The sequence below is a fragment of the Diabrotica virgifera genome, chromosome 1 (assembly GCF_917563875.1).
Source record: "Diabrotica virgifera virgifera chromosome 1, PGI_DIABVI_V3a".
Taxonomy (NCBI): domain Eukaryota; kingdom Metazoa; phylum Arthropoda; class Insecta; order Coleoptera; family Chrysomelidae; genus Diabrotica; species Diabrotica virgifera.
Window position 1 is genome coordinate 246777315 of NC_065443.1, and position 23505 is coordinate 246800819.

Here is a 23505-nt window from a genome sequence, read left to right on the forward strand (position 1 = left end):
TAAACATTTGTTTCTGGTTTCTAACGGTAGTAAAATGTATTTTGAATTAAATAAATTAAATATCTACATTCTTTTTTTGTGTAAATTTATTTAATTAAAAAATACTTTTTTTGGACGTCCTGTATAAATCAGAATGTTAATGTTTATATTACAATATAGAAAATTGAATAATCTTTCAAATGAACTACCACACGAACCCTATTCTCATTAAAAAATTCATCGATTACGTCATCACGCCGAGATGGATAACGTCACTAGTATCATATATATGCCAAAAAATCATAATTTAAAAATAAAAATCGACCTGTTTCGGGATTTTTTCTTGAAGTCACTGACTTACGAAATAACGATTTATTCCTGTCAACACCATACTGTATTATAAAGTATCCAAAAAATTTTTGGTCTACTGGGAGTGGTGTAGATTTTATGAACAACGTCCCCCAGTTTTTAAAAATGGTAATTTCAAGAAAAATGCGTTTAAACTGTTTTTACTGTAATTTTATCGAATAAAATCGTCATATTTACTTTTTAGCTCTAATCAACGATTTCTGGTGCATATTGAGTCCCCTCATTGTCCAGTTAAAGCTGTAAGCGTAAACGGTCGATCAAACCTTTTTTTTTGTCATAATTTTGCCCTCTTTTTTCCGACCGACTCGTTGCTAGAATTTTTATTCCCATAAGATCCATTACTGCGAGGTTGATTTTAGCTCCTTCATTAAAGACACAGGCTGCTATTCAGGGGGCTATCTTTACCACATATTTGCCACAAAATTTATTTTTTGGGGCAATTTGCCAGATTTAATTCTTCGACTTAAATTTTCGATAAATTTCAATAACATAAAACACGTGTTCCCCTTTTAGTAAGAGGTGCATAGGTGAGATGTCGCCCGTCCTGTGTTGTACATAAACTAGTTTTAGCTCGGGTACAGCTATAACTGATTCTGTTTAGAATTTCGTAATATCGTGTAAATTGAAACTTTAGATTATAAAATGAGTCGTGTAAATTAATAATACCCCATATCCCTACTTAGTCTGTTGTTAGTCACCCTGAACCAGGGCCGCCGAGAGGGCGGTACAGCCGGTACATTTTACCCGGGCCCGGCGTCGACCCGACCAAAGACGTAATTTTTCCCGTTCTTTTTTGCTCTTCACTTTATGTCCATAATGCGTTTAATTAATACTAGGCTATATTTAATATTATGACCTTTAATCGATTTGGTGCAGTCAGATAAAACTATGGTATGGATATGGAGATTAAAAATATATCAGGGTCAGCAATTATGGAATAAATCCAGAATTTACATCAAATAAAGAAAAACGGCGCAAAAAGCCTGTGAGATCTTTTATGATTTGCCTGGGCCTGGTAGTGATGCGACTGATAATTTTGAGCCCGAAGAAATATTTCGCTGGGAAATATTTAATATTGTCATATAATAAGCAATTTAAACAGAAGATTTAATGAGGAAAATAAAATTCATTCGCTATTTAACATTTTATGGATATTCCGAGATGAAGATGACGACAATATTAAGAAAAAAATTGATAGATGTATGTATTGCGCGAGTTTTATAAAGAAGACATTAGTGAAGAATTGATAGATAAAATTTTTCATTTGAGAGCGATATACAAGGATAATATTGGTGAATCTCAAATTTCTCCAACAGATATGCTTATTAAAATTAAACATCTCTTTGAATCGTTATTGTGTTGAGAATATTTTGCACATTACCGGTGACAGTCCCAGAAGCAGAAAGACCCTTTAGTTTTCTTTTTCGCATAAAAAATACTATGATGTAATGATGAAACAGGATCGGTTAGCTGCCTATCGACTTTGTGAATTGAGAATGATTTGGCAAAATCATGCGATTTTTCGAAAATTAGAGACATTTTTGCCAATCAGAAAACTCGAAAAGCACCTGTATTATAAATATTTTCACTATTATAAATATAATCAAAATTTAATAAAATTTATATTTGAAAGGTTTTTTATTAGGTATTTATTATAAATAATTTTATTTCTATAAAATTAAACAATTTTTTTCGCTCTCCACTTTTTACCGAGGGCCTGCCCTTCACTTTTTACCGGGGCCCGCTCATCCCTCTCGGCGGCCCTGCCCTGAACGACCTGGGTGCGAAAAGTTTTTTTTCCTTCCCTACACCTGATTGTTCGATTGGATTCGTAATGGTCTTGGTGTATGGTCAAGCGTTGATTTTAAGAAGTGTTGCTTGTTAAATGGGCGCAGTTCCCAAAGGCCATAAAAGAAGAAAAAAAATTTCGTAATACAATTGTAGGACAGTATGTCTATGATACTATGTAATGTCTTTATGTAAAAAAATCGATTTTTTGAAAATTTAAAAAGTAAAAGTAAAAGGGTTGTAAATTGATCGTTGAGTATCGTTAGCGCATTTAACTTTTATATACAGCTTTTGTAAATAGTGTCTATTCTAGTAATTCCATACTATTGACCAACATTATAAAATTTTAATTTTATAATGTTGACACAAAACATGTTTTAAAATTAAATGTATGCAAGAATTAGGAGACCTTCCATTTCTGTTTCATGATGTCATCAATCTAAGTGTGGTCTTGTAAACTTACCTTACTCTGTCAACATTCACAATAATTATTGTCGATATTAGCACTCCTCTAATTTTTCGTCTTTTGTTTCAGGTTTGGTTGCAATGAGCTGAAATGATGAATCAGTGCGCCTTCGTGAGCTGTCTACTGGTTATCGCGCTTGTGTACTCGAACTTAAAATCAGTAGTGGCGGACGGTAATACCAATTTCCAGTTCACCAAACACCTGTACAATGTCAGCATCCCCGAGAACAGTATCGCCAAAACTTACGCCACCCAAACACCCGGATCCGATCTCATGGGAATCCATCTCCCTCCAGACACGTTCTACGACATTCGATATAAGATAGTAGAGGGGGACAAAGACAAGTTCTTCAAAACAGAGCATAGAATAGTGGGTGACTTTTGCTTCCTGTTTATCAGAATTAAAACAGGGAACAACGATGTACTCAACAGAGAACGCAGAGACAAATATAATCTACAGGTACGAGCATCTGCTTTTCTCAAAGAAGGAAAGCAAAAAGTCCAGTTTACTACAGACACTACCGTTGCAGTTACAGTTACAGACACTAACGATCTTAATCCGTTGTTCTATCCTACTGAATACAACGCGACTGTTTTTGAAGACACCCCAGTCCATCAAAGTATCCTGAGAGTAGTTGCTGAAGATGCAGATCTCGGTAGAAATGGAGAAATCTACTACAGCTTCATTGAAGACACCGAAAAGTTTATGATTCATCCCATAACCGGTATAATATCCCTAACGAGACCATTGAGATATAACGAGGGCTCCTATCACGAATTGACTGTATACGCACAAGATCGAGGTGCTTCTACTAAAAGCGGTTTTGGTATGTTTAGTAAAGCTAAAGTAAGGATAAGAGTGCAGAAAGTAAATTTCCATGCCCCAGAGATTAAGATAAGACGACATCCAGAGATTGTTGAAAATTCGAATGCTGATATTTACGCCATCGTTAATGTTGCCGACAAAGATACTGGAATTCACGGAGAAATCGCTAGTTTGGAGATAGTTGATGGGGATCCAGATGGACATTTCAGAATACGTCCGACGAAACAACCTGGCGAATATAATATAGAAGTTTTAAAGTTACTTGATAGAGAAACGGCTCCAAACGGATACATTTTGCAATTACGAGCTGTAGATAAAGGCATTCCTCCAAAAGAAAGCTACAAATCTGTTCACGTTATTCTTGCCGATTTCAACGATAATGCTCCAGTGTTCAACAAAGAAATTTACGACATTAAAGTCCCAGAATCAGCCCCCGTAAATACACCTCTGATTAGACTGAAGGTCACTGACGCCGACGAAGGAAAGAATGCTCAAGTTTATCTAGAGATTGTTGGAGGTAACGAGGGTGGAGAATTCAGCATAAATTCTGAGACTGGAATGCTCTACACGGCAGTGCCTTTAGACGCAGAAAACAAGCAATTTTATAGCCTCACCGTCTCTGCAATTGACCAAGGAAACGTAGCCACACGGAAACAGTCCTCAGCGAAAATAAAAATCTACGTGGAAGATACGAATGATAATGATCCAATATTTGAAAAAGCTGAGGCCGTAGTCTGGATAGACGAAAATATGCCAGCAGGGGCTTCGGTTACGACAGTGCATGCCAAAGATAAGGACAGAGGGGAGAACGCGTATATTTCTTATCTTATCGCTAATCTGAACAAGGTCCCGTTTGAAATCGACCATTTTTCTGGGATAATTAAAACGACGATGCTACTGGATTATGAGAGCATGCGACGGGAATATGTGCTGCGCGTACGAGCGTCCGACTGGGGACTTCCTTATCGACGACAAACCGAGATGCAACTTACCGTAAAAGTGAAAGATATCAATGATAATAGACCTCAATTCGAACGAGTCGACTGCTTTGGGCACATCCCTCGTAACATGCCTATCGGCTCAGAAATAATAACTCTTTCTGCTATCGATTTCGACGCTGAAACTCTGATAGAATACAGAATCGTTTCCGGCAACGAAGACGGATGCTTTTCCATCGACGCTACTTCGGGCACTATAAGCGTAAGCTGCGACCTCAACGATATCAAAGTAGGCGAAAGAGAGCTGAACGTTACAGCAACAGATAACACCCATTTCGCCGATATAGCCAGGGTCCGTTTCAAGTTCGTCAACGGTAAAAGAAAAGTGTCTGCGAACGGGAAATCTTTCAGTGACGAGCTAGAACAATTCGACTGCAGGGATACCGGAGTGGCCCGAAAATTAACCGAGATTCTTGCGGATGCCGAGCATAATAACAAACCTTCGACGCAGGAGGAATTCCCAATGATGCCGACTCGCTACGGCCTGAATGTGCACTCTCCCGAATTCTTAGATTTCCCCGTTGAAATTAAGGTGAACGAATCTGTTGCTCTTGGCACCACGTTAATTAAGTTACGCGCCCGAGACCGAGATTTGGGATACAACGGCAAACTACTTTTCGGAATATCCAGCGGAGATTTGCGATCGCAGTTCTGCATCGACATGGAAACTGGAGAACTGAAAGTAATCGGATACTTAGATAGAGAACGAGACAGCATATACTTCTTAAATATCTCTGTGTACGATCTGGGAAAACCGCAAAAATCTTGGTCGAGGATCCTGCCGATAACCGTACTCGATGTTAATGATAATCCTCCTCGATTCGAGAAAACTTTGGCAAGCTTTAGAGTTACCGAAAACGCATTAAATGGAACAGCTATATTCAGAGCCAATGCTACAGATGCCGATGAAGGTGACAACGCTAAAATTACCTACTCCTTAGTTACAGACACCAAAGACTTTTCAATAGACCCAACTAACGGTGTGCTCACAGTTTCTAACGCTCTAGATAGAGAACGACAAGACTTGTACGAACTAAAAATCAGAGCTACTGATGGTGGCGGTAAAGGTCCAGAGAATCCTCCTCTCTACTCCGAAGCTTTAGTCAGAATATCTATTGATGACATCAACGACAATCCTCCTAAATTTAGTTTACCTAATTACCTTGTTAAGATACGAGAAGACGTGCCAAAAGGGACAGTGGTGGCGGTTATTTCGGCTTCAGATCCAGATCTTGGCAGTGAAGGAGAGATCATGTATTCCTTGGAAGACAGTGATAATGAAAAGGCGTTTAAGATAGATAACTCCTCCGGTACGATCAGAACTACCAAGCTTCTCGACTTCGAGGAACGTCAAGTGCACAGTTTGGTGGTGTACGCTAAAGATAAGGGCAACCCTTCGCTTTCGTCTGAGGCTAGTGTGACGATAAACGTGGTGGACGTGAACGAGAACATGCACGCGCCGCAGTTCGGAGACTTTGTGTTGTCGGGAAAAGTGATGGAAAATTTGCCAGTAGGCAGCTTTGTGATGCAAGTGAATGCTACCGATGCCGATCCGCCCGGTGGCGATAGCACCATTGAATACTCCATTAGAGGTGGCGATGGTATAGGGATTTTCTCCGTAGACAACAAAGGTGAGTCTAAATTTATTATTGCGAGTCAGGTCGTATCAAAGGAGTTTTATATTGATAATAGAAGTTGGGAAATTCTTTATATATCTATTCAAAGAGCTTTTATTATGTTCCGACGTCTGGATATTAATATTCTCGAAATAAAGGTACGGTAGAAGCAATGTAGGAATTGAATTTTGAACTAATAAGCAAGTAGTAGAGATTAATTTACCATAGACGTACATGTCTACTGAATTTTCTACGAAAGGGAAATACTATTTATTATTGAAATATATAGTTATTCGGTTTATTCAGTTGAAATTATAGTTGTTATTATCTTATACTTAACAAATTTTTGTTCTTCTCAATATTTCACACTATTTTATATTACACTGATTTTTTCACATTTTTCACCTACATTCCGATACATATTGAATGGTTAATATATGGTGTTTCCATATCTCTTTGATTTTTTTCTAATATTTTTCTTTGAAATTGCTCTATTTGTCCTTTCGCTGTTGTTGTAAAGCTAATGATTAAAGCATACAAAATTATTGGCCTTACTTATTGTTTTCTAAATGCATACGAATCCTGGAATGTTAATGTCCTTAATGTCCTCATCCATATAACAATTAAACTCCAACTAACTATGGGAGCTGATTGTTAAGGATTTGTCTAGCTCTGTCACTAAGTGTAAGTTTGTCTTATTTTGGTCGAAAAAGTGAACAAATCTTGCCTATAGCTTTAGACATTCTGAGGTTGCTTATTGCATATGGAGGATGATGATGGACATATTTGGTTCCAGATGACGTAGGCAGATCTTAAGTGTTTACCATGTATGTGTCTTCAAGTAGCCGTTGTCCTCTTGAAAGCAGCTGCAGTTTTTAGTTGGTTTTATTCCACGTAGTTACATCTTCGATGATATGTTGTAGGCTTTAGGACGTCCCTCCTGAAAAGGGGGGCAAAAATTAATATTAAGCCAAAAAACTAGAATGAGAAAATCTGTATTAGAACATCAGACGTTTAAAAAGATTCCTTGTCGTGTGTTTCGTCTCCTTATAGTTTAGTTAATTTTAGTTTTTTCGATTTTATTTTACGATGTAAATTCATATTAGACCATTCTTAAAGTTTGGGTAAATTATTTTTCAGAAACCTCTTAAATGATTAAAATACATTCATTCTTACCTGTATTTCTGGGTAACATTTGTCATTTGTATCATAATCCCCTTTAGAAAGTAGGTATTTGGAAAGTTAGACGAATCAAGCAGTTATTGTCTCCTTTTGAGAAGAACAGTGATTTGTACAACGGTTTTGTAATTACGTTTTTTTCAAAGTGAAATTTTGTAGGACAGATATAGACATTTTTGTTTTCCCCACCACCAGGGATTTCTTGTCGGGAGTCGTTTTGTAATTTTAGTAGTATTCAGTAGCGAGCGAAAATTAGATCTGTAAACACGTATAGTAATCAATAAAGAGTTTTATCGAAAAGTGTCGTCGTATATTATTTTAATTTGCTAAAGTAATATTTTATAGCAACGTATACAAACGGTAAGCTAATCGTGGGTCAAACACCGTGTCCTCCAAAACTACAGTGTCAAGAAAAATATCAAATAAAATAGCAAATTGGCAAGGATCAAGTGAATACAATTATTTTAAGAGAATTAGTTAAATTAAAGATTATAGCTGCATATAGGTTTAACAAAATTTAAAAACACTTTGGTTATAAAAAGTAAAAAATTACAAAAAAAAGACACTTGATATTTGTTAAATATAAAGAAATGAACTTACTCCAATGGAGATTTAAACGATATAAATGAATTTATGAGAAAAAGAAATGGACACAAGATGCAGAAAAACAACATCGCTACTTCCATTTAAGAATTAGAAGAGTTGTCAACTGACAAATACATTATGTCGCTTGGAGTATGGCATAGAATCGTAGGAATTCTATATGCATGTGATTAAATTAGTTGTTGTCTTTGAATGCGGGGAAAAATAAGGTCAGAATATTTAGCTGATAAAAGAATTGGGCGCCAGTTTTTAGTAGAAAAATAGTAAAATATACACAACATACACAACAACAATGTATTGATACTCATTTAGCTGATAAAAGAATTGGGCGCCAGCTATTTTTAGAAGAAAAATAGTAAAATATACACAACATACACAACAACAATGTATTGGTACTCATTTAGCTGATAAAAGAATTGGGCGCCAGCTATTTTTAGAAGAAAAATAGTAAAATATACACAACATACACAACAACATTGTATTGATACTCGATACTCGCATAAAAGAGATGTTCAAGTAAAATTCATTAATGCAAGTTGTTTATTTGATATTGAATTAATCTATAATCTATACATTTAGAAATGCAATATAGCCGAATAGTATAAACATATATGTTATAATAGGAATATTTTGACCATATCCTACGCACTGCCCTATATTCCAGTTTTCCAACACAATAAACAAAAACCAAACGTATTCCGCTTCCTGTTATATATTATTCTCGAAATAAGCTCTGTGGTTTTTGTCGATGTAAATTACACACTCATTAATAATATATATACATAAATGGAAAATATCCATTATCAAATATTTTCATCTCATCATTTATTACCAGATAACAATATTGATTGCAACTGTAATTGAAACGTAAATTTATTCGGCTATATAAATTTAATGATCTTGTAAAACAAATTATCAATATTTTTTAAACATCAGATTTTTGTTTAGTTTAGTAACGGGTAGGAGAATTTCTTAGAAAAAAAGAACGCCGTGCAAGGGGTGCCGTGCAAGACGATACCATCCAAACTTTCGCTTGAAAGGAGAGCTCTACTCTCTTCACACTGCAGAAAATGGGATAGGGTACACGACAGAAGAAAAAACAGAAGCGATGAAAAATTTCCTTGAAAGGCAATTCAAGCTAACCCATCGTCAGGGTGAAGATATAGATTTCATAGTAGAACGTAGATATAATAGATTATCAGGAGAACTGAGAATAACTCACAGTTCTCCAAAAGAAGTAAAGAGAATAATTAAATAGTAAAAAGCAAAAAACCACCAGGTCCAGAGAGTCACGAACTGGGCACTAAAAAATCTTCCAATTAAAGCAATCGTTTACATCACTCATTATTAGTGTTGCCCAAAATCGGTCTTGTAGTCTTGGTCTTGTTCTTGCGTTTTTGCAAGACCAAGACTGCCCATAGTTTGGGTATATGCTTAGAGACTAAATGAGACGCAAAAAATATATAAGTATCAAAAATTTGTAAAATTGGACTTATGCGCATTACGAACAATACCATAAACATACATAGCAAATCAAAATATCCATTAAAAGAACACTTGACACCTTTGACACGTACTAAGAGGATATAATTATTACAATGTAAAAATAAAATATTTTGTACATGCTTTCCCAGCAGACGACTTCTTCGCTATCAAATTAATTGTCCAGATTTTGAGAATAGCCGCCCTCTAATCATAAAATAATCTTCTTGCGTTGCGATGCCGACAGTAATATCGTATCGAAACTTTTTAAAAATATGTCACCTTAGCTAATAAAAAATATAATATATAATAGCATACCTTATTATATTGTTAGGGCACCCTCTCAATAATTACCTAATTTTTTTTCATTATTAGTTAATAGGAATCTACATACCACAAATCTTATCGATCTAAGACTATACATCGTTTCTGCTGAGTGTGCGACATAATCATTCGGGACAAAATTTGCTGAAAGAGCGCGGCTGATATTCAAAAGTAACGAGACAAATTAAAAACAGATAATGCCGGCTACCGTTGCAACTATTTTATTCGATTTCATATAAGGTGAGGGTCCATCAGTCCCTTTCTAGACATATAATGTTCTTTAAAATACAGTCAAGATTATGTCGTTAAGTTAGATTTTTGTGCTTTAATCATATTTAGACATTTATTAATTTGGCTAGTCTTTACTATGGCTATGTTAATCATTAAAGTTTAAAATGTACCTACTCTGTTACGTTGCTCTAAGATCTAAAGTAACGTATAATAAGTAGCAATAGACTAATGGTTAACTGCGAGACTTGCAATACTCTTGCTGTAAGACCAAGACCGGGAACGCAGCGCAGTACCAAGATCAAGACCAGGTGTATTGGCGCAAGACCAAGATTGTCTAAGTCTCGTCTTGTTCTTGCATTTGGGCAACACTACTCATCATAAATACGATGCTCAGACATTAGATTATTTCATAAAAGATGGAAAGAAACACAGGTGATAATGTTTCGGAAAGTAGGAAAAAATGGAACAATCCTTCAAAACTACAGACCGATTAGCCTATTATCACCAATTAGCAAGGTTACAGAGAGGATAATACTAGTTTGGTTAAAAGAAGAGTCTGAAGCAATAGTCACGATACCGTAAGCAAAATTGGTTTCAGAGTTGAACACTCCAGCTGGCTAAAAGTGTTAAGGTTGACCGAATAACTCAAAGAGAGATTCAACCAGAAGAAATACATTGCTACTGAATTCTTAGATGCCAGTAAGGCATTTGACAAAGTGCGGCACGTAGGGCTTATTCACAAAAAGAGCCATCTTGGATACAGCAAGACACTTCCATGCATTTTTTCGGCCTACTTAGTAAATAGAAAATTCGGGGTTCAGATAACACGTCCTGTCTGAAGTCGTAATGAGTGAAGTTGGAGTGCCACAAGAGGCAGTACTGTCACCCTTTTGTATGATATATACCGCGGACATACTAGCTACCCCGCAAACCATGCTGTCTATTTATATGCCAATGACACAGTTATAACTGCGAGAAGTTTGGATCTAAACCTGGCAATAAGATGTCTACAAGATGCTCTAAATAAGTTGGAAGATTGGTACACTTAATGGAAGATCGCAGTAAACCTAGAACAATTAGAAGCAGTCTCCTATTAGTGTTATTGTTAGGTTGTAGCATTTTTCTATCAAAAACCCTTTATACCACGAAATAATTTTCTCGATCGTTGTTCACATATTTGAATAGACACTTTATAGTGTCGAGTGACGATCAGTCTTACTTTCTTCTCATTGTTTGATTTGCGTATATAGAATAAATTGCTATGTAGAAATGCTATCAATGAGTGTCCCCGTTTAGGATTTAGTCCTCTTCAGGGTTTGTAGTGAGTGTAAAATGTGGCCGCAAAAGCAAACAGTCCGAAAAACACACTGGGGCAAGTGTCGTATCCTGGTGTTTCTGGCTTCTTGGGTTATGCCGGACGGTGGTGTCCAGAAGGCTAAAAAGGCAACAGAGAAGAAAGTTTGATGGAGTTGTTGTTGGTTCCATAGACATTTACGTGTACTGTCCGTGCTTTGCTCTCGACCAGTCTCCCTAGAAACCCTTGTACAACGACAGGCGAACCTGCGTCCCTCGTCGGCGGTCAGGAGGTGGCTTTTGAGCGCAGCGTGGATAGTGAGCGTTCGAGTGGTGAAAATAGTTGCGGCTATTTTCTTGGGACAAACAGGTATAATTGTGCAATGAAGTTGGGAAACCGCAAAAAACCAACTTCTCCCTGTTCGGGATCAGTCTTACCGTGTGTAGTTGCTTTTATACCCTCAGTATACGTGGGAAGGGTATGCGCGGGAACGGTCTGAGCGGGATCGCCATGTTGCTGGCAGTCTTTTAGAGTCATCTCTCGTTTTTAAGTTTGACATCGTCAATGTCAGGTAGAGACCGACCGATTAATCGGCTTCGGCATCGGCTTCGGCCACCTTCGGCCAATATTTAAACCTTCGGCCAAAATTCGGCTTCGGCCAAAACGAAGCCAAAGGTTTTGCCGAAGGTGGAACAATAAAATGCTCCGAGTATACTATACTATATAAATAATCTCTAAACAATATGCTTCGGCGAGCCTTTGATACTTTGAAAAATATTTACACCCTATTTTATACCCTAATAAACCAAAACGTTTTACAAACTTTCAGGTAGTAGGTAGGATATAAATTTTAACAATAGGCCAAGATGTCTCAAAGATCTTCATTTGAATATTTCTCACGTAGTAAAATTCTGAGAAACTATAATAATTTTATTGTATTTGTTAAAACTCAAGATTACTGGTGTTTTGACTACTTAAATATTAATGGCAAAACATCGACCATCGATTATCCCTACTATAAATGCCAATATTTAGTCACCTTCGGCTTAGGCTTCGGCTTCGGCCGAAGGTATCCTTCAGGCCGAACTTCGGCATCGGCTTCGGCTTCGGCCAAAAAAGTTACATTCGGTCGGTCTCTAATGTCAGGTCGTTTTTCAATGTCGATGGCTTCACGGATAATTCTCGATTTTAAGGAGCGGATAGGAGCGATGGTTTTTGCTTTTTCGAAATCTATTTTGTGACCTGTCTATATAGGGCTAGGGTCTGTGCTAGGGCTGAAGTAGAATCGGAATGTTTTACAGATATAGAATGTTCGTAATACGGTTGTGGATTCGTCGGTTTGCGTGTCCTATGTATGTTCGTGGACAACTGGAACAAAATATCTCGTAGACACCATGGTCTTCATTGAGGATTTGGTCTTTTACGGATAAGCCTAGATTGAATAACTTGAAGTGAGTAGTGAAGATGGTTTTGATGTTATTAGGGTTAAGAATTCTACTAATCTTGTCAGTGACACCTCTGATAAAAGTTAGAAAGATTTTGGGTTGATCGGGAGGCAAGGTTTATTTTTGGATGGAATGGGGTTTAGATGTTTTTGAATGCCGTATTGATTTAGGCTTTGTAGAAGCAGTAGAACTCTTTAACCCTCTAAACATCAAAACCAACTTCACTACTCACTCGCTGTCGCTGGATTTTCAAAAATGTCGTAATTCCTGATTATGCCTTTTTCGTTTTCTTCTAGCCACCCTAGAATCTTTTGGTCAAATATATTTTGAGGGGTCTAGGACGTTTCATCGCCGCCGTTTCGATGCCGCCAGTTCGATGCCGATGCCGGCCGATTCATCGCCAGTCAATTAATCGCTATCTGATATATTTCCGAATTTTCGACAGTTACAATTATTATTTATTTTTAGTATTAATTAGGAATTCTAGAAAATGCGAGATATGACGGCGATGAAATGGACTGGCGATGAACCGGCGGCATCGAAACGGCGGCGATGAACCGGCGGCGATGAAACGTCCCATTCCGATTTTGAGAGTAGTAATGATTAATGATACATTATATAATATTTACGGTCACTTGTGCTTTTATAATGGTGCGTTCATCAATGTTCGCTTGTAGGAGTTTTCTATACTTTAAAACAATTTTCTCGCTCGCTGTTCACATATTTGAATAGACACTTTAAGTGGTAGTGCCGTATTTATTCTTAAACAAATATTTAACATACAATTTTTCCCAAACTGACAGCTTGTTTACATGGGCGGTTTGCCAACGTTTGACGCCGCGGTTTACCTGAAAAACCCAACCGCCGCGGTTCGTACACATGAGAGCGATTGACTGGCGGTCTCATTCCTCCCCTAGTAAACTTACAACCGCCGCGATTTGACGACGGAAAGGTTGCATGTGTACGATTTTGAGCGGTTGCATTTGTTTCTATGTTAAACTTGAACCGCGGCGGTTGGGTTTTTCAGGTAAACCGCGGCGTCAAACGTTGGCAAACCGCCCATGTAAACAAAGCGTTACCTTTCTATTTTCCGTCGATACAAATATACATTTGAGTTGGCTGTCAGTATATCAAGAGAAGCTCCAGAAAAGTTTCAAACGAAACCAAATAACGATTCCTGTCTACTTTATGCTTCATATCTATCAGACTGCCGGTTTTGTGGTATTTACTCAGAGCTCATTATAGTTTATATGCAATTTCGTCTTTCGACGTGAACAAACCGAATTCTGGAACGGAATAATATAGCCTGAGGGAATATATAGTCGTATCTCTCGGTCGTAAAAATTGAACAATGCACAATTTTTATAACTTATGAGCTTATAATATTATTATTTTATAAAGGATAACTTTGAAATTCCACGTTTCAAAGGATTTCTACAGTAAAACAAGTTATAGTCTATTTGTTGCTAATTGAACCAGCAAAAAATATAGAGCTCTACAGGCAGAATTTATTGTTCAGTGTTATATCTTTAAGGAGTTGGCCTGGTATAGCATTTCTAAAAGTATTCTTTACGTGCCGTCTCCGCGACGAAGGTTGGCAATCATCACTGATATTCTAACTTTGGACACTACAGCCCGAAAGAGTTCAGTGGAGCTGCATCCAAACCATTCTCTGAGATTTCTCAGCCAGGACATTATTAATTAAACTCTGCATTATTAATTTTAGGAGTTCATATCCGTCACCACGTATTATATGACCCAAGTATTGCAGTTTTCTTATTTTGATGGAATCCAGTATCTCCCTACTATTCTCTATTTTTCTTAGTACTTCTTCATTGGTTATTCTGTCTGTCCAGGAGATTCTCAGCATTCTTCGATATGTCTACATTTCAAATGCTTCCAATCTATTGAGACATTGTTTATTAATAGTTCATGTCTCCACACCATACAAAAGAACAGAAAATACATGACACTTTAGTACTCGTTTTCTAAGATTTAGGCTGAGGTCTTTACTGCGTAAAGGCGGGTTGAGATTACTAGTGAATAATGAACGTGGCTCACGCTTACGGATTTTGCCCGTGCTATTGTTAGATATCTTATTATCTATTTTCAAACTCGAGCAGTACATTTGTATCTATGCATTGCATAAATACAAATGTACTGCTCGAGTTTGAAATTGATAATAAAACATCTAACAATGGCACGGGCAAAATACGTAAGCGTGAGCCACGTTCGTTATTCACTAGTAATGTCAACCCGCCTTTATATTTGTTTTATATTAGTGAATGCACTTCTAGCCTTTTCTATTCTAATTCTGATTTCTTTGGTATAATCGTTTGTTTCATTAATGCTTGTCCATAAATAGTTATAATTCTGAACTCGTTCTATAGTCTTATTATTTACGTGTAGATTGATGTTTCTAATATTTTTCTTTGATATAACCATGAATTTTGTTTTCTTTATGTTTAGTGACAGACCAAATCCTACACTCGTTGCAACAACCTTATCTAAAATTCTTTGTAGATCTGTAATAGTTTCTGCTATTAGTATTGTGTCATCAGCTTATCTAATTTCACATATGGGTAGGCCATTCATTTTTATGCCTGCGTCTTCATCTTCTAATGCTTTTTTGAATATTTCGTCTGAGTATGCATTAAACAGTGATGGCAACAAGACTCAGACGTGTCTAACACCTCTCTTGATCCTATTTATTTTTTGTGTTTAAATTATTTATTCTTATGACAGCTTTTTGTTCATAAAATACAGATTACATATTTAATATTCTTATATCCCGTGTGTCGTTTCTAAAAGTAATTAATGTCAATTATTCCCAGATTGCAATAACAACTCTAATCAAACGACCAATGTTAGATAATCAGATAGGGTACTGAAAAAAGGACATAATCAAACGACATCATAATATGTACATAAGTCCACAAAAGAAAGTTTCAAACACCGCACACATCTTATAGAAAATATAATGTCACTCTAAATTAATAAAATTTGCATGAATAGATTTGTCTCGAAATTACGATAATTTCATATCATTGAGCCAACCCTGAATTTTGCTTAATAACGGTATAAATTGATATAAATAAATCTAAAATCAAATGGGTACGTACGTAAGTTAGACAGAGAAAAAATATTTTATAATCTCCATAAATCTTCTGCATGTCAGTAGTACTAACGTATACTTAATACTTCCTCTAATCGGCTTATCTCACGCTGGGTTTAAGCTGTTTTGAATAGCACCTAGACTAATAGTATTTATGAATGACATTTTTATGGAATTCAAAAATGAATGACAAAAATGTGATTTCGATAATAGCCTAATAAAATAAAAAAAAGTCAAAATGTAAATTCGTACAGGTTAAAACAAATTTTATATCAAATTTAGGTGGGCACAAAAGATATTTTCCAGAAAGTATCCAAATGATACAAGGGGATCATTGTTTAAATAATTAAAAAGGGGTCATTTTTGCAAAAAAATACTTATTTAACTGCTGAGGTAATTCACTTATTATTAAAGGTCTATGGGATTTTTTCTGCAAAGTTGAAGGGTAAATCTTTCACATAAGACTTACTAAATTAAATTTGACCCCCTATTTATTTAAATAATTGTATATAAAACTTAAAGAACAAATTTGCAAAAAATTATTTTTAGCGTTTTAAATAAGCACTATAAAACATCTTGTTTTACAGACTAAGTTGCACTATGTTACCAGTATTAAGCAAAAAAAAAATTAGTCAAAAAATATTTAATAGTTTTTGAGATATTGAATTTGTTTATTAAATGTTACTATATTTTCAATTGCAAAAACGCGGTTGTTGCCAAAGAAATATTCACCTGCTCAGGATCTAATTATTTTTATTTTTATATATACTTTCGATAAATGTATTGATAAATTCAAATTTCAATTAAACTCCCCCCTAAATTGGCATTTGAAAATTATTCAAATTTGTTTATAATTTGTTTTTTTAATAACGTCGCGGGGATTAAGTATTTTAAAATACCGTTTCGATAATTGGGTTCCTGATATTTTTTACTAATTAACAAAATTTTTTTGTCATTTTTCTTCTTCTTTTTTTCGTTGGAGTTATATTACTACGGGCCCTTTTAGGTTTAAATTTTATTAAGAATTCGAATCTCTGAAATGTAGATTCTAGACCTAAAAATATTAAGATTTAACTAAAATCTCTTATATCAAATGTGGCTACTTACTGAGTTACAGGGTGTTTTTTATTTAAAAATTTAAAAATTATTGTTACCAAGTACTTTAAAACTATTTAACGTATCCTTATCATACTTGGCAGAAAGTGTGGCTATTATACACCCTACTAAATTGTGATTAATAAACGTTTCTAGCTAGTGCCAGAGGCGTACGACAGGGGATAGTGAATGACTGACCCTTCCCAAATTCTACGCCACTGAGTGAATTACTATTTTAGCGAAATTTTTCGATTATCCAATACATACTTTGTATGTAAATAACTTTATTGGTATCGAGAAAGTCATCAGTTTGAGAGATATTGGAAGTTTAAAATGAATGAATGAATGAATCAAAATAACTATGCCGTTTCATTTTTAACGTCCAATATCTCGAAAACTAATGAATTAATCGTTACCAGTAAAGAGTATATTATTTACATAGAAAATATTGGAGAATAGAAAAATTTCGCTAAAATAGTAATTCTCTCAATGCCCTAGAATTTGGGAAGGGTCAACCATTAACTACCCCCTGTCGTACGCCTCTGGTAGAAGCTAGAAACTTTTATTTATCACAATTTAGTAGACTGTATAGTACCCACACTTTCTGCTAAGTTAATAAGGATACGTCAAATAGTTTGAAAGTGCTTGGTAAAAATAATTTTTAAATTTTTAAATCTAGTATCTCAGAAAGCAGCCACATTTTATTTAAGTGATTTTAGACCAATCTTAATATTTTTAGGTCTAGAATCTACAACTTAGAGATTCGACATTTTTAATGAAACTTAACCCTAAAAGGGCCCGTAGTAATATAACTCCAAGAAAAAAAAAAGAAGAGGAAAAAAAGACAAAAAAATTTGTTAATTAGTGAAAAATTCCCAGGAACCCAATTATCGAAACGGCGTTTCAAAATATTTAATCCCCGCGAAGTTATTAAAAAAACAAATTATAAACAAATTTTTAAATGCCATTTTAGGGGGAAGTTTAATTGAAATTTGAATTTATCAATACATTTTTATCGAAAATATACATAAAAATAATAAGATTTAATACAGGTGAATATTTCTTTGGTTTGAATATTTCTTTGCGTTTTTGCAATTGAAAATAGAGTAACATTTAATAAACAAATTCAATATCTCAAAAAATATTAAATATTTTTGGACCAATTTTTTTTTTCATTAATACTCATGACATAGCGCAACTTCTCCTGTAAAATAAGATATTTTATAGTGCTTATTTAAAACGCTAAACATAATTTTTTGCATATTTGTTTTTAAAGTTTTATGTATAATTATTTAAATAAATAGGAGGTCAAATTTAATTTAGTAAGACTTATGTGAAAGATTTACCCTTCAACTTTGCAGAAAACAATCCTATAGACCTTCATTAGTAATTGAATGACCTCAGCAGTTAAAAAAGTAATTTTTTTGCAAAAATGACCCCTTTTTAATTATTTAAACAATTATCCCCTTGTGTGATTTGGATACTTTCTTGAAAATATCTTTTGTACACACCTAAACTTTGATATAAAATTTGTTTCAACCTGTACGAATTTACATTTTGATTTACATGTAGTGAAATTTTATTTTACTAGACTATAAACTTTAATTACAATCTGCGCCGTTATTAATCAACATTCAGAGTTGGCGCAGTATTATGAAATTATCGTAATTTTGATCTATTCATGTAAATTTTATTGAATTATATTTTCCATGTCCTGCGTACGCCGTCCAAATTGAACTGCAAATATCCTTTGTGTTCGTCCCAAAAACAGACAGGCCGTGGTTCGTGACGAGTAACGAATCAATATATCGCAAGCGGTTCGTCCTGCCGTACAAATTATACGAATATAGCGTTCGCATACAGATAGCATATGTGTACCCGGCTTAACATTAATGTTTGTGGGTAACTTTTAAAAAATTAAAACACTTAGCAGAACAGATCGTATATTAGACGACTTATCCAAACTTCCAAGATATTTTTTTAATGTTAATTATAGAAAAAACTTTTCCCAATGTTGCCAATACGTCGAAGTTAATGAAAATAAACTAATGAATTTTTTTTTAATAGTGTAATAACGGGTAATGCACTGTAGATATTGGATATACATATACATATATATGTATATATATACATATACATATACATATACATGTATACAGTTCCGCCATTAAAAATAAAGGCATCAAAAATAAATATATCTTTATTTATCTCGTATAATACGCTGTCGTACAAATTAAGAACGCTGAACAAGATCAAATCATTTTCTTCACTTTATTACCCTGACTCGCTGAATATCATTTCTCACCATTCGCCAGAAACCTTTTCTCCGAATTAGGTTAGACACCTAACTTCTTTATCATTTGTTAGGATAAATCTACCTACTTCATTATTTCTGAAGTTCTTTCCATTCTTTTTTCACACATCAATACGATTTTTCTTCCAATGAGCTGCAGCCCCTGGATAAAATCTAAGGCAGACAGGTCGGGATTTATCGATGGTGGCAGATAATAAATGTTGGAGGTGAATTGTGGAATATCGGTGTATTTTTTTAATAAAGGAGTGAGAGAGAAAGTTGAAGTGTTGTAAAAAGGCAAATTCAATTAAAGGAAAAATTACAATTGCTTTTAATCATAAAATAGAAGAAATTCTTAGCATGCGTAGTAATAGGATTGTTCCCTTTTATACGTAATGTGTAATAGTCCAGGGCCCATCTGTTTTGAGATGGACGTTGAGAGGTGACTCAAATTTTTTTGCAGAAATTTCTTGAAAATAACTCAAAAATAATATTTGAGTTATCCTCCCTCTCAAAAAGGTCCGGAACATTGTTTAAATAATCAAAATGTCAAAAAATGAAGGAAAAATTCGATTTTTTTCTTGGTTTTTTGATTATAACTTTAAAAGTATTCATTTCCGAGAAAAGATGTAGTGACATAAAAGTTGAGTAATTAAATTTCCTACAATGAAGAATTGGTTAAAAATTGAAAAAATAGTCACCCTTGTTGCAAAATAGCAATAATTGCGAAAAAACCATACAAAAACAAGTATTTGCATTGTACGTTTTTCAACCATTTATGCTACACTTATGACCTTCATATTTCACTCAGAAAAACTATATGATACAGTTAAACAGTACTGTAAATTTCATTAAGATCGGTTCAATAGATTTTGCAAAATAAATTTTGCAATCCAGCTTTCGCAAAAACAATTCATTTTTTCAAAATGTTACAGGACTGAAAATAAAGCAGATAGCAAGTTAAAAATTTTTTGCGTATAGAAGTGTACTGTACCTTTCATTTGCAACTTGCAAAATTAAAATCGATTAATTACCACGGCGGCAGAAATTTTTTTAAATAAACATTAAATATTGGTGCTACGCGCAGGACAGCGGTGTTCGATTCACATAAAGTTGATTTCCACCAAAATTTATTCCATTCTTTATCTAATATATTATTTTCTTACTCTATATTTTGTTGTATTTTAATATTTTAATTCCACAAAAATCAAACTAATTTTATTATTGTTTGTGAAATATTGTTTAAACAATTGCGTATGTTTAAAAATAATAAACTTTTATTCTCTAAGTTAAAATATATGAACAAAGAAAGTTTTTGCTAAAAAAAGTGTTATTTCAAAGTATAGAGTACTTATGTGTTTTTATTTTGCAATAAACAAATTTATTTATTTATATCGAAATGTAATAAAAATTAAAATGTATCAATCATTATCAAAGGTAATTGGAATGCCCAATCAGAGCAAACTATCCGGTGTCCTGCGCGCAGCACCAATAATTAATGTTTATTTAAAAAAATTCCTGACGCCGTGGTGGATAATCGATTTTAGTTTTGCAAATTGCAAATGAAAGGTACAGTCCACTTCTATAAGCAAAAAAAATTCAACTTGCTATCTGCTGTATTTTCAGTCCTGTAACAGTTTGAAAAAATGAATTTTTTTTGCGAAAGCTGGATTGCAAAATTTATTAAACCGATCTTAGTGAAATTTATAGTAGTGTTTTACTGTATCATAGAGTTTTTCTGGGTGAAATATGAAGGTCCTAAGTTTAGCATAATTGGTTGAAAAACGTAAAATGCGAATACTTGTTTTTGTATGGTTTTTTCCCAATTATTGCTATTTTGCAACACGGGTGACTATTTTTTAAATTTTTAACCAATTCTATATTGTAGAAAATTTAATTACACAACTTTTATGTCAATATAACTTTTCTCGGAAATGAATACTTTTAAAGTTATAATCAAAAAACGAAGAAAAAAATCGAATTTTTCCTTCATTTTTTGACATTTTGATTATTTAAACAATGTTCCGGACCTTTTTGAGAGGGAGGATAACTCAAATATTATTATTTGAGTTATTTTTAAGCAATTTCTGCAAAAAAATTTGAGTCACCTCTCAACGTCCAAATGTACTAATATTTTTACAGATGCGCCCTGGTCTATAAGTCAGTCTTCTATTTTATACAGTAGTTATTGTAGAGCGGCTGGAGAACTATTTTCAATGATTATAATAAATATACAGTCATGAGCACGCTAATAACCGGCAAAATAACGCAAAAGATGGAAAGCATAACACGTTGTGAAATAAAAAGAGATGAAACTAGTAGAAATGTAAAATTATCGATAGGAACCTATAAATTTACATTACATTACATCGTTTCCCACCTTTAGACGTATCGGAGGAGTATGACAATTGTCATACTCAAACGTCTGAAGCGGGAAACTATGTAATGTAACATAAGTTTATACGTTCCTATCGATAATTTTACACCTCTACTAGTTTCATCTCTTTTTATTTCACAACGTATCATGTTTTCCATCTTTTGCGTTATTTTGCCGGTTATTAGCGCGCTCATCACTGTATTGTTAGTTTCTTAGCTTTCTGATTCATACATGCTAAGCTAAAAATCTATTGCAAATGGTCAGCATGCAATGTTCACTGGTTCTAAAATCTGGTTCACTGGTTCTTTTTTGGATATTTTGAAACGATTTTCCGGTTTTTTAAACTCTTAAGTATTAGTAAGTACATTTGTTGTACATAGTATATGATATGCTACATGAAGCTAACCTGAAAAACAGAATGATAATTGGAGGCAATAGAAGTGAATGTCCTACCTTTCCGATCCATTGAATCATTCTTGGTCACTTCGGAGCACTTCCGCAGACTTCAGTCCACTGCTGTGCGGTCATTCTGTTTTCTCTGCTGTGTAGTCATGGATCCAGGTTTTATCTTCATAAGGCCCAAACACTACTGAGAAGTGGTCACACGATCATATTCTTGGTCAATGGTCAGTCAACGCGTCACCCAAAGCATAATTTTTTCTTATTCAAAATATGACTAGTGCGCTCTTTATCATGGACTTTCTTCACATTTCCGGTGTAACTGCATTGGATGGTCGTCCAGTACTTGGTTCATCCAATATAGATATTACCACTAGGAAACCACTGAACCAAAATTTTACAGTATAGCCTGAAGGAAAATCGTTTTTATCTTCTTCTTCTTCTTCTTCTTCTTCTTCTTCTTCTTTAGTTTATTGGCCTCCACCGTCCACCTACTTGGGTATTTGGCCAGCTCATCGTCGCGGAATAAGGGAAAAATCCCTTATTCACTTACAATTTGGAGTTATTTACTTAGTACATTATACAATTTGCTTCTTCTTCTTCTTCTTTAGTTAACTGGCAATTTTGGTTGGTGTGGGACAAACATAACAAGATAAAAAAATTTCACGCTAGGGGCAACTGCCTATCAATACACAATCTTCTTTTTCTTCTTTGGTTTAGTAGAAATTTTGTATTGACATGGGACAAATACAACAACTAAACTTTTTTTAAACTTTTTCTCCCAGGGGCATCTGCCGACCACTACACAATCTTATTCTTCTACTTCTTTTTTAGTTTACTGGCAATTTTGAGTTAACATGGGGCAAATACAACAAAGACACAAACTTTTTGCTCTTGGGGGCAACTGCCGACCATTACACAATCTTATTCTTCTACTTCTTTTTTAGTTTCTTCGTTATGTCATTTTTCCAAACACGACAATTTTATACAGGAGTCAAAAATATACCAATGGCTGCATCGCGGTAAAATTAGACATGTATGCTTAAAAAAGCAGGACTAATGTTCTTTTTGAGATCGCAGCGTCCTAAACGGCGAAGGAGGGGATCACTTGATATGCAAAACGAATTCGCTTGGTCGCCAATCTTCCGGCATTAGTAGTAAAAATTTTTGCGTTACAATTGCACACGAAATGTTCGCCGTACACAGGATTTGCTCTAAAGCTGGGATCTCATGGAACGTGGCGTGACACGCCAAGAGAAATCGAAAATATGTAATGGAAAAAGATAGAGATAAAGGCGGGAATCGACGCAACGTGGAATAGCGTTATTTTCCTCAAAATTTGTGATTTACGATTCTTGTGCTAGGCTCATAAACAGAACCATATATTTATGACCGGTGAGGGGCGGTGCGAGGCCTCCCATCGTTTGTCGGTAAATGAACACGGTCCAAAGGAAGTCAGAAGCTGGTACAAATTAGGTACGTACCCCTCCGACCCTTCCGACTCGGCTAGGGGCTGCTACGGTTTGTGCAGTGGAAATTTTACGTAGAGTGTTGGTATTTTTATCATTGTATGAATTAACCAACTTATTAAAATTTCCACCGCCAACACTGGTGGCGTATCCTCGAT

The 23505-nt window shown here is 34.8% G+C and overlaps 1 protein-coding gene across 1 annotated transcript in view; it reads left to right on the top strand.

Moving 5' to 3' along the window:
- The window catches only part of LOC114345850 (fat-like cadherin-related tumor suppressor homolog), a 179328-nt gene that overhangs the window by 68633 nt on the left and 87190 nt on the right, over positions 1 to 23505 (top strand). Inside the window, exon 2 of the mRNA XM_050663286.1 lies at positions 2672 to 6056. Within this exon, the coding sequence (XP_050519243.1) occupies positions 2693 to 6056 (3364 nt within the window). The 5' untranslated portion in view covers positions 2672 to 2692. The remainder of the gene's footprint in view (positions 1 to 2671; positions 6057 to 23505) is intronic.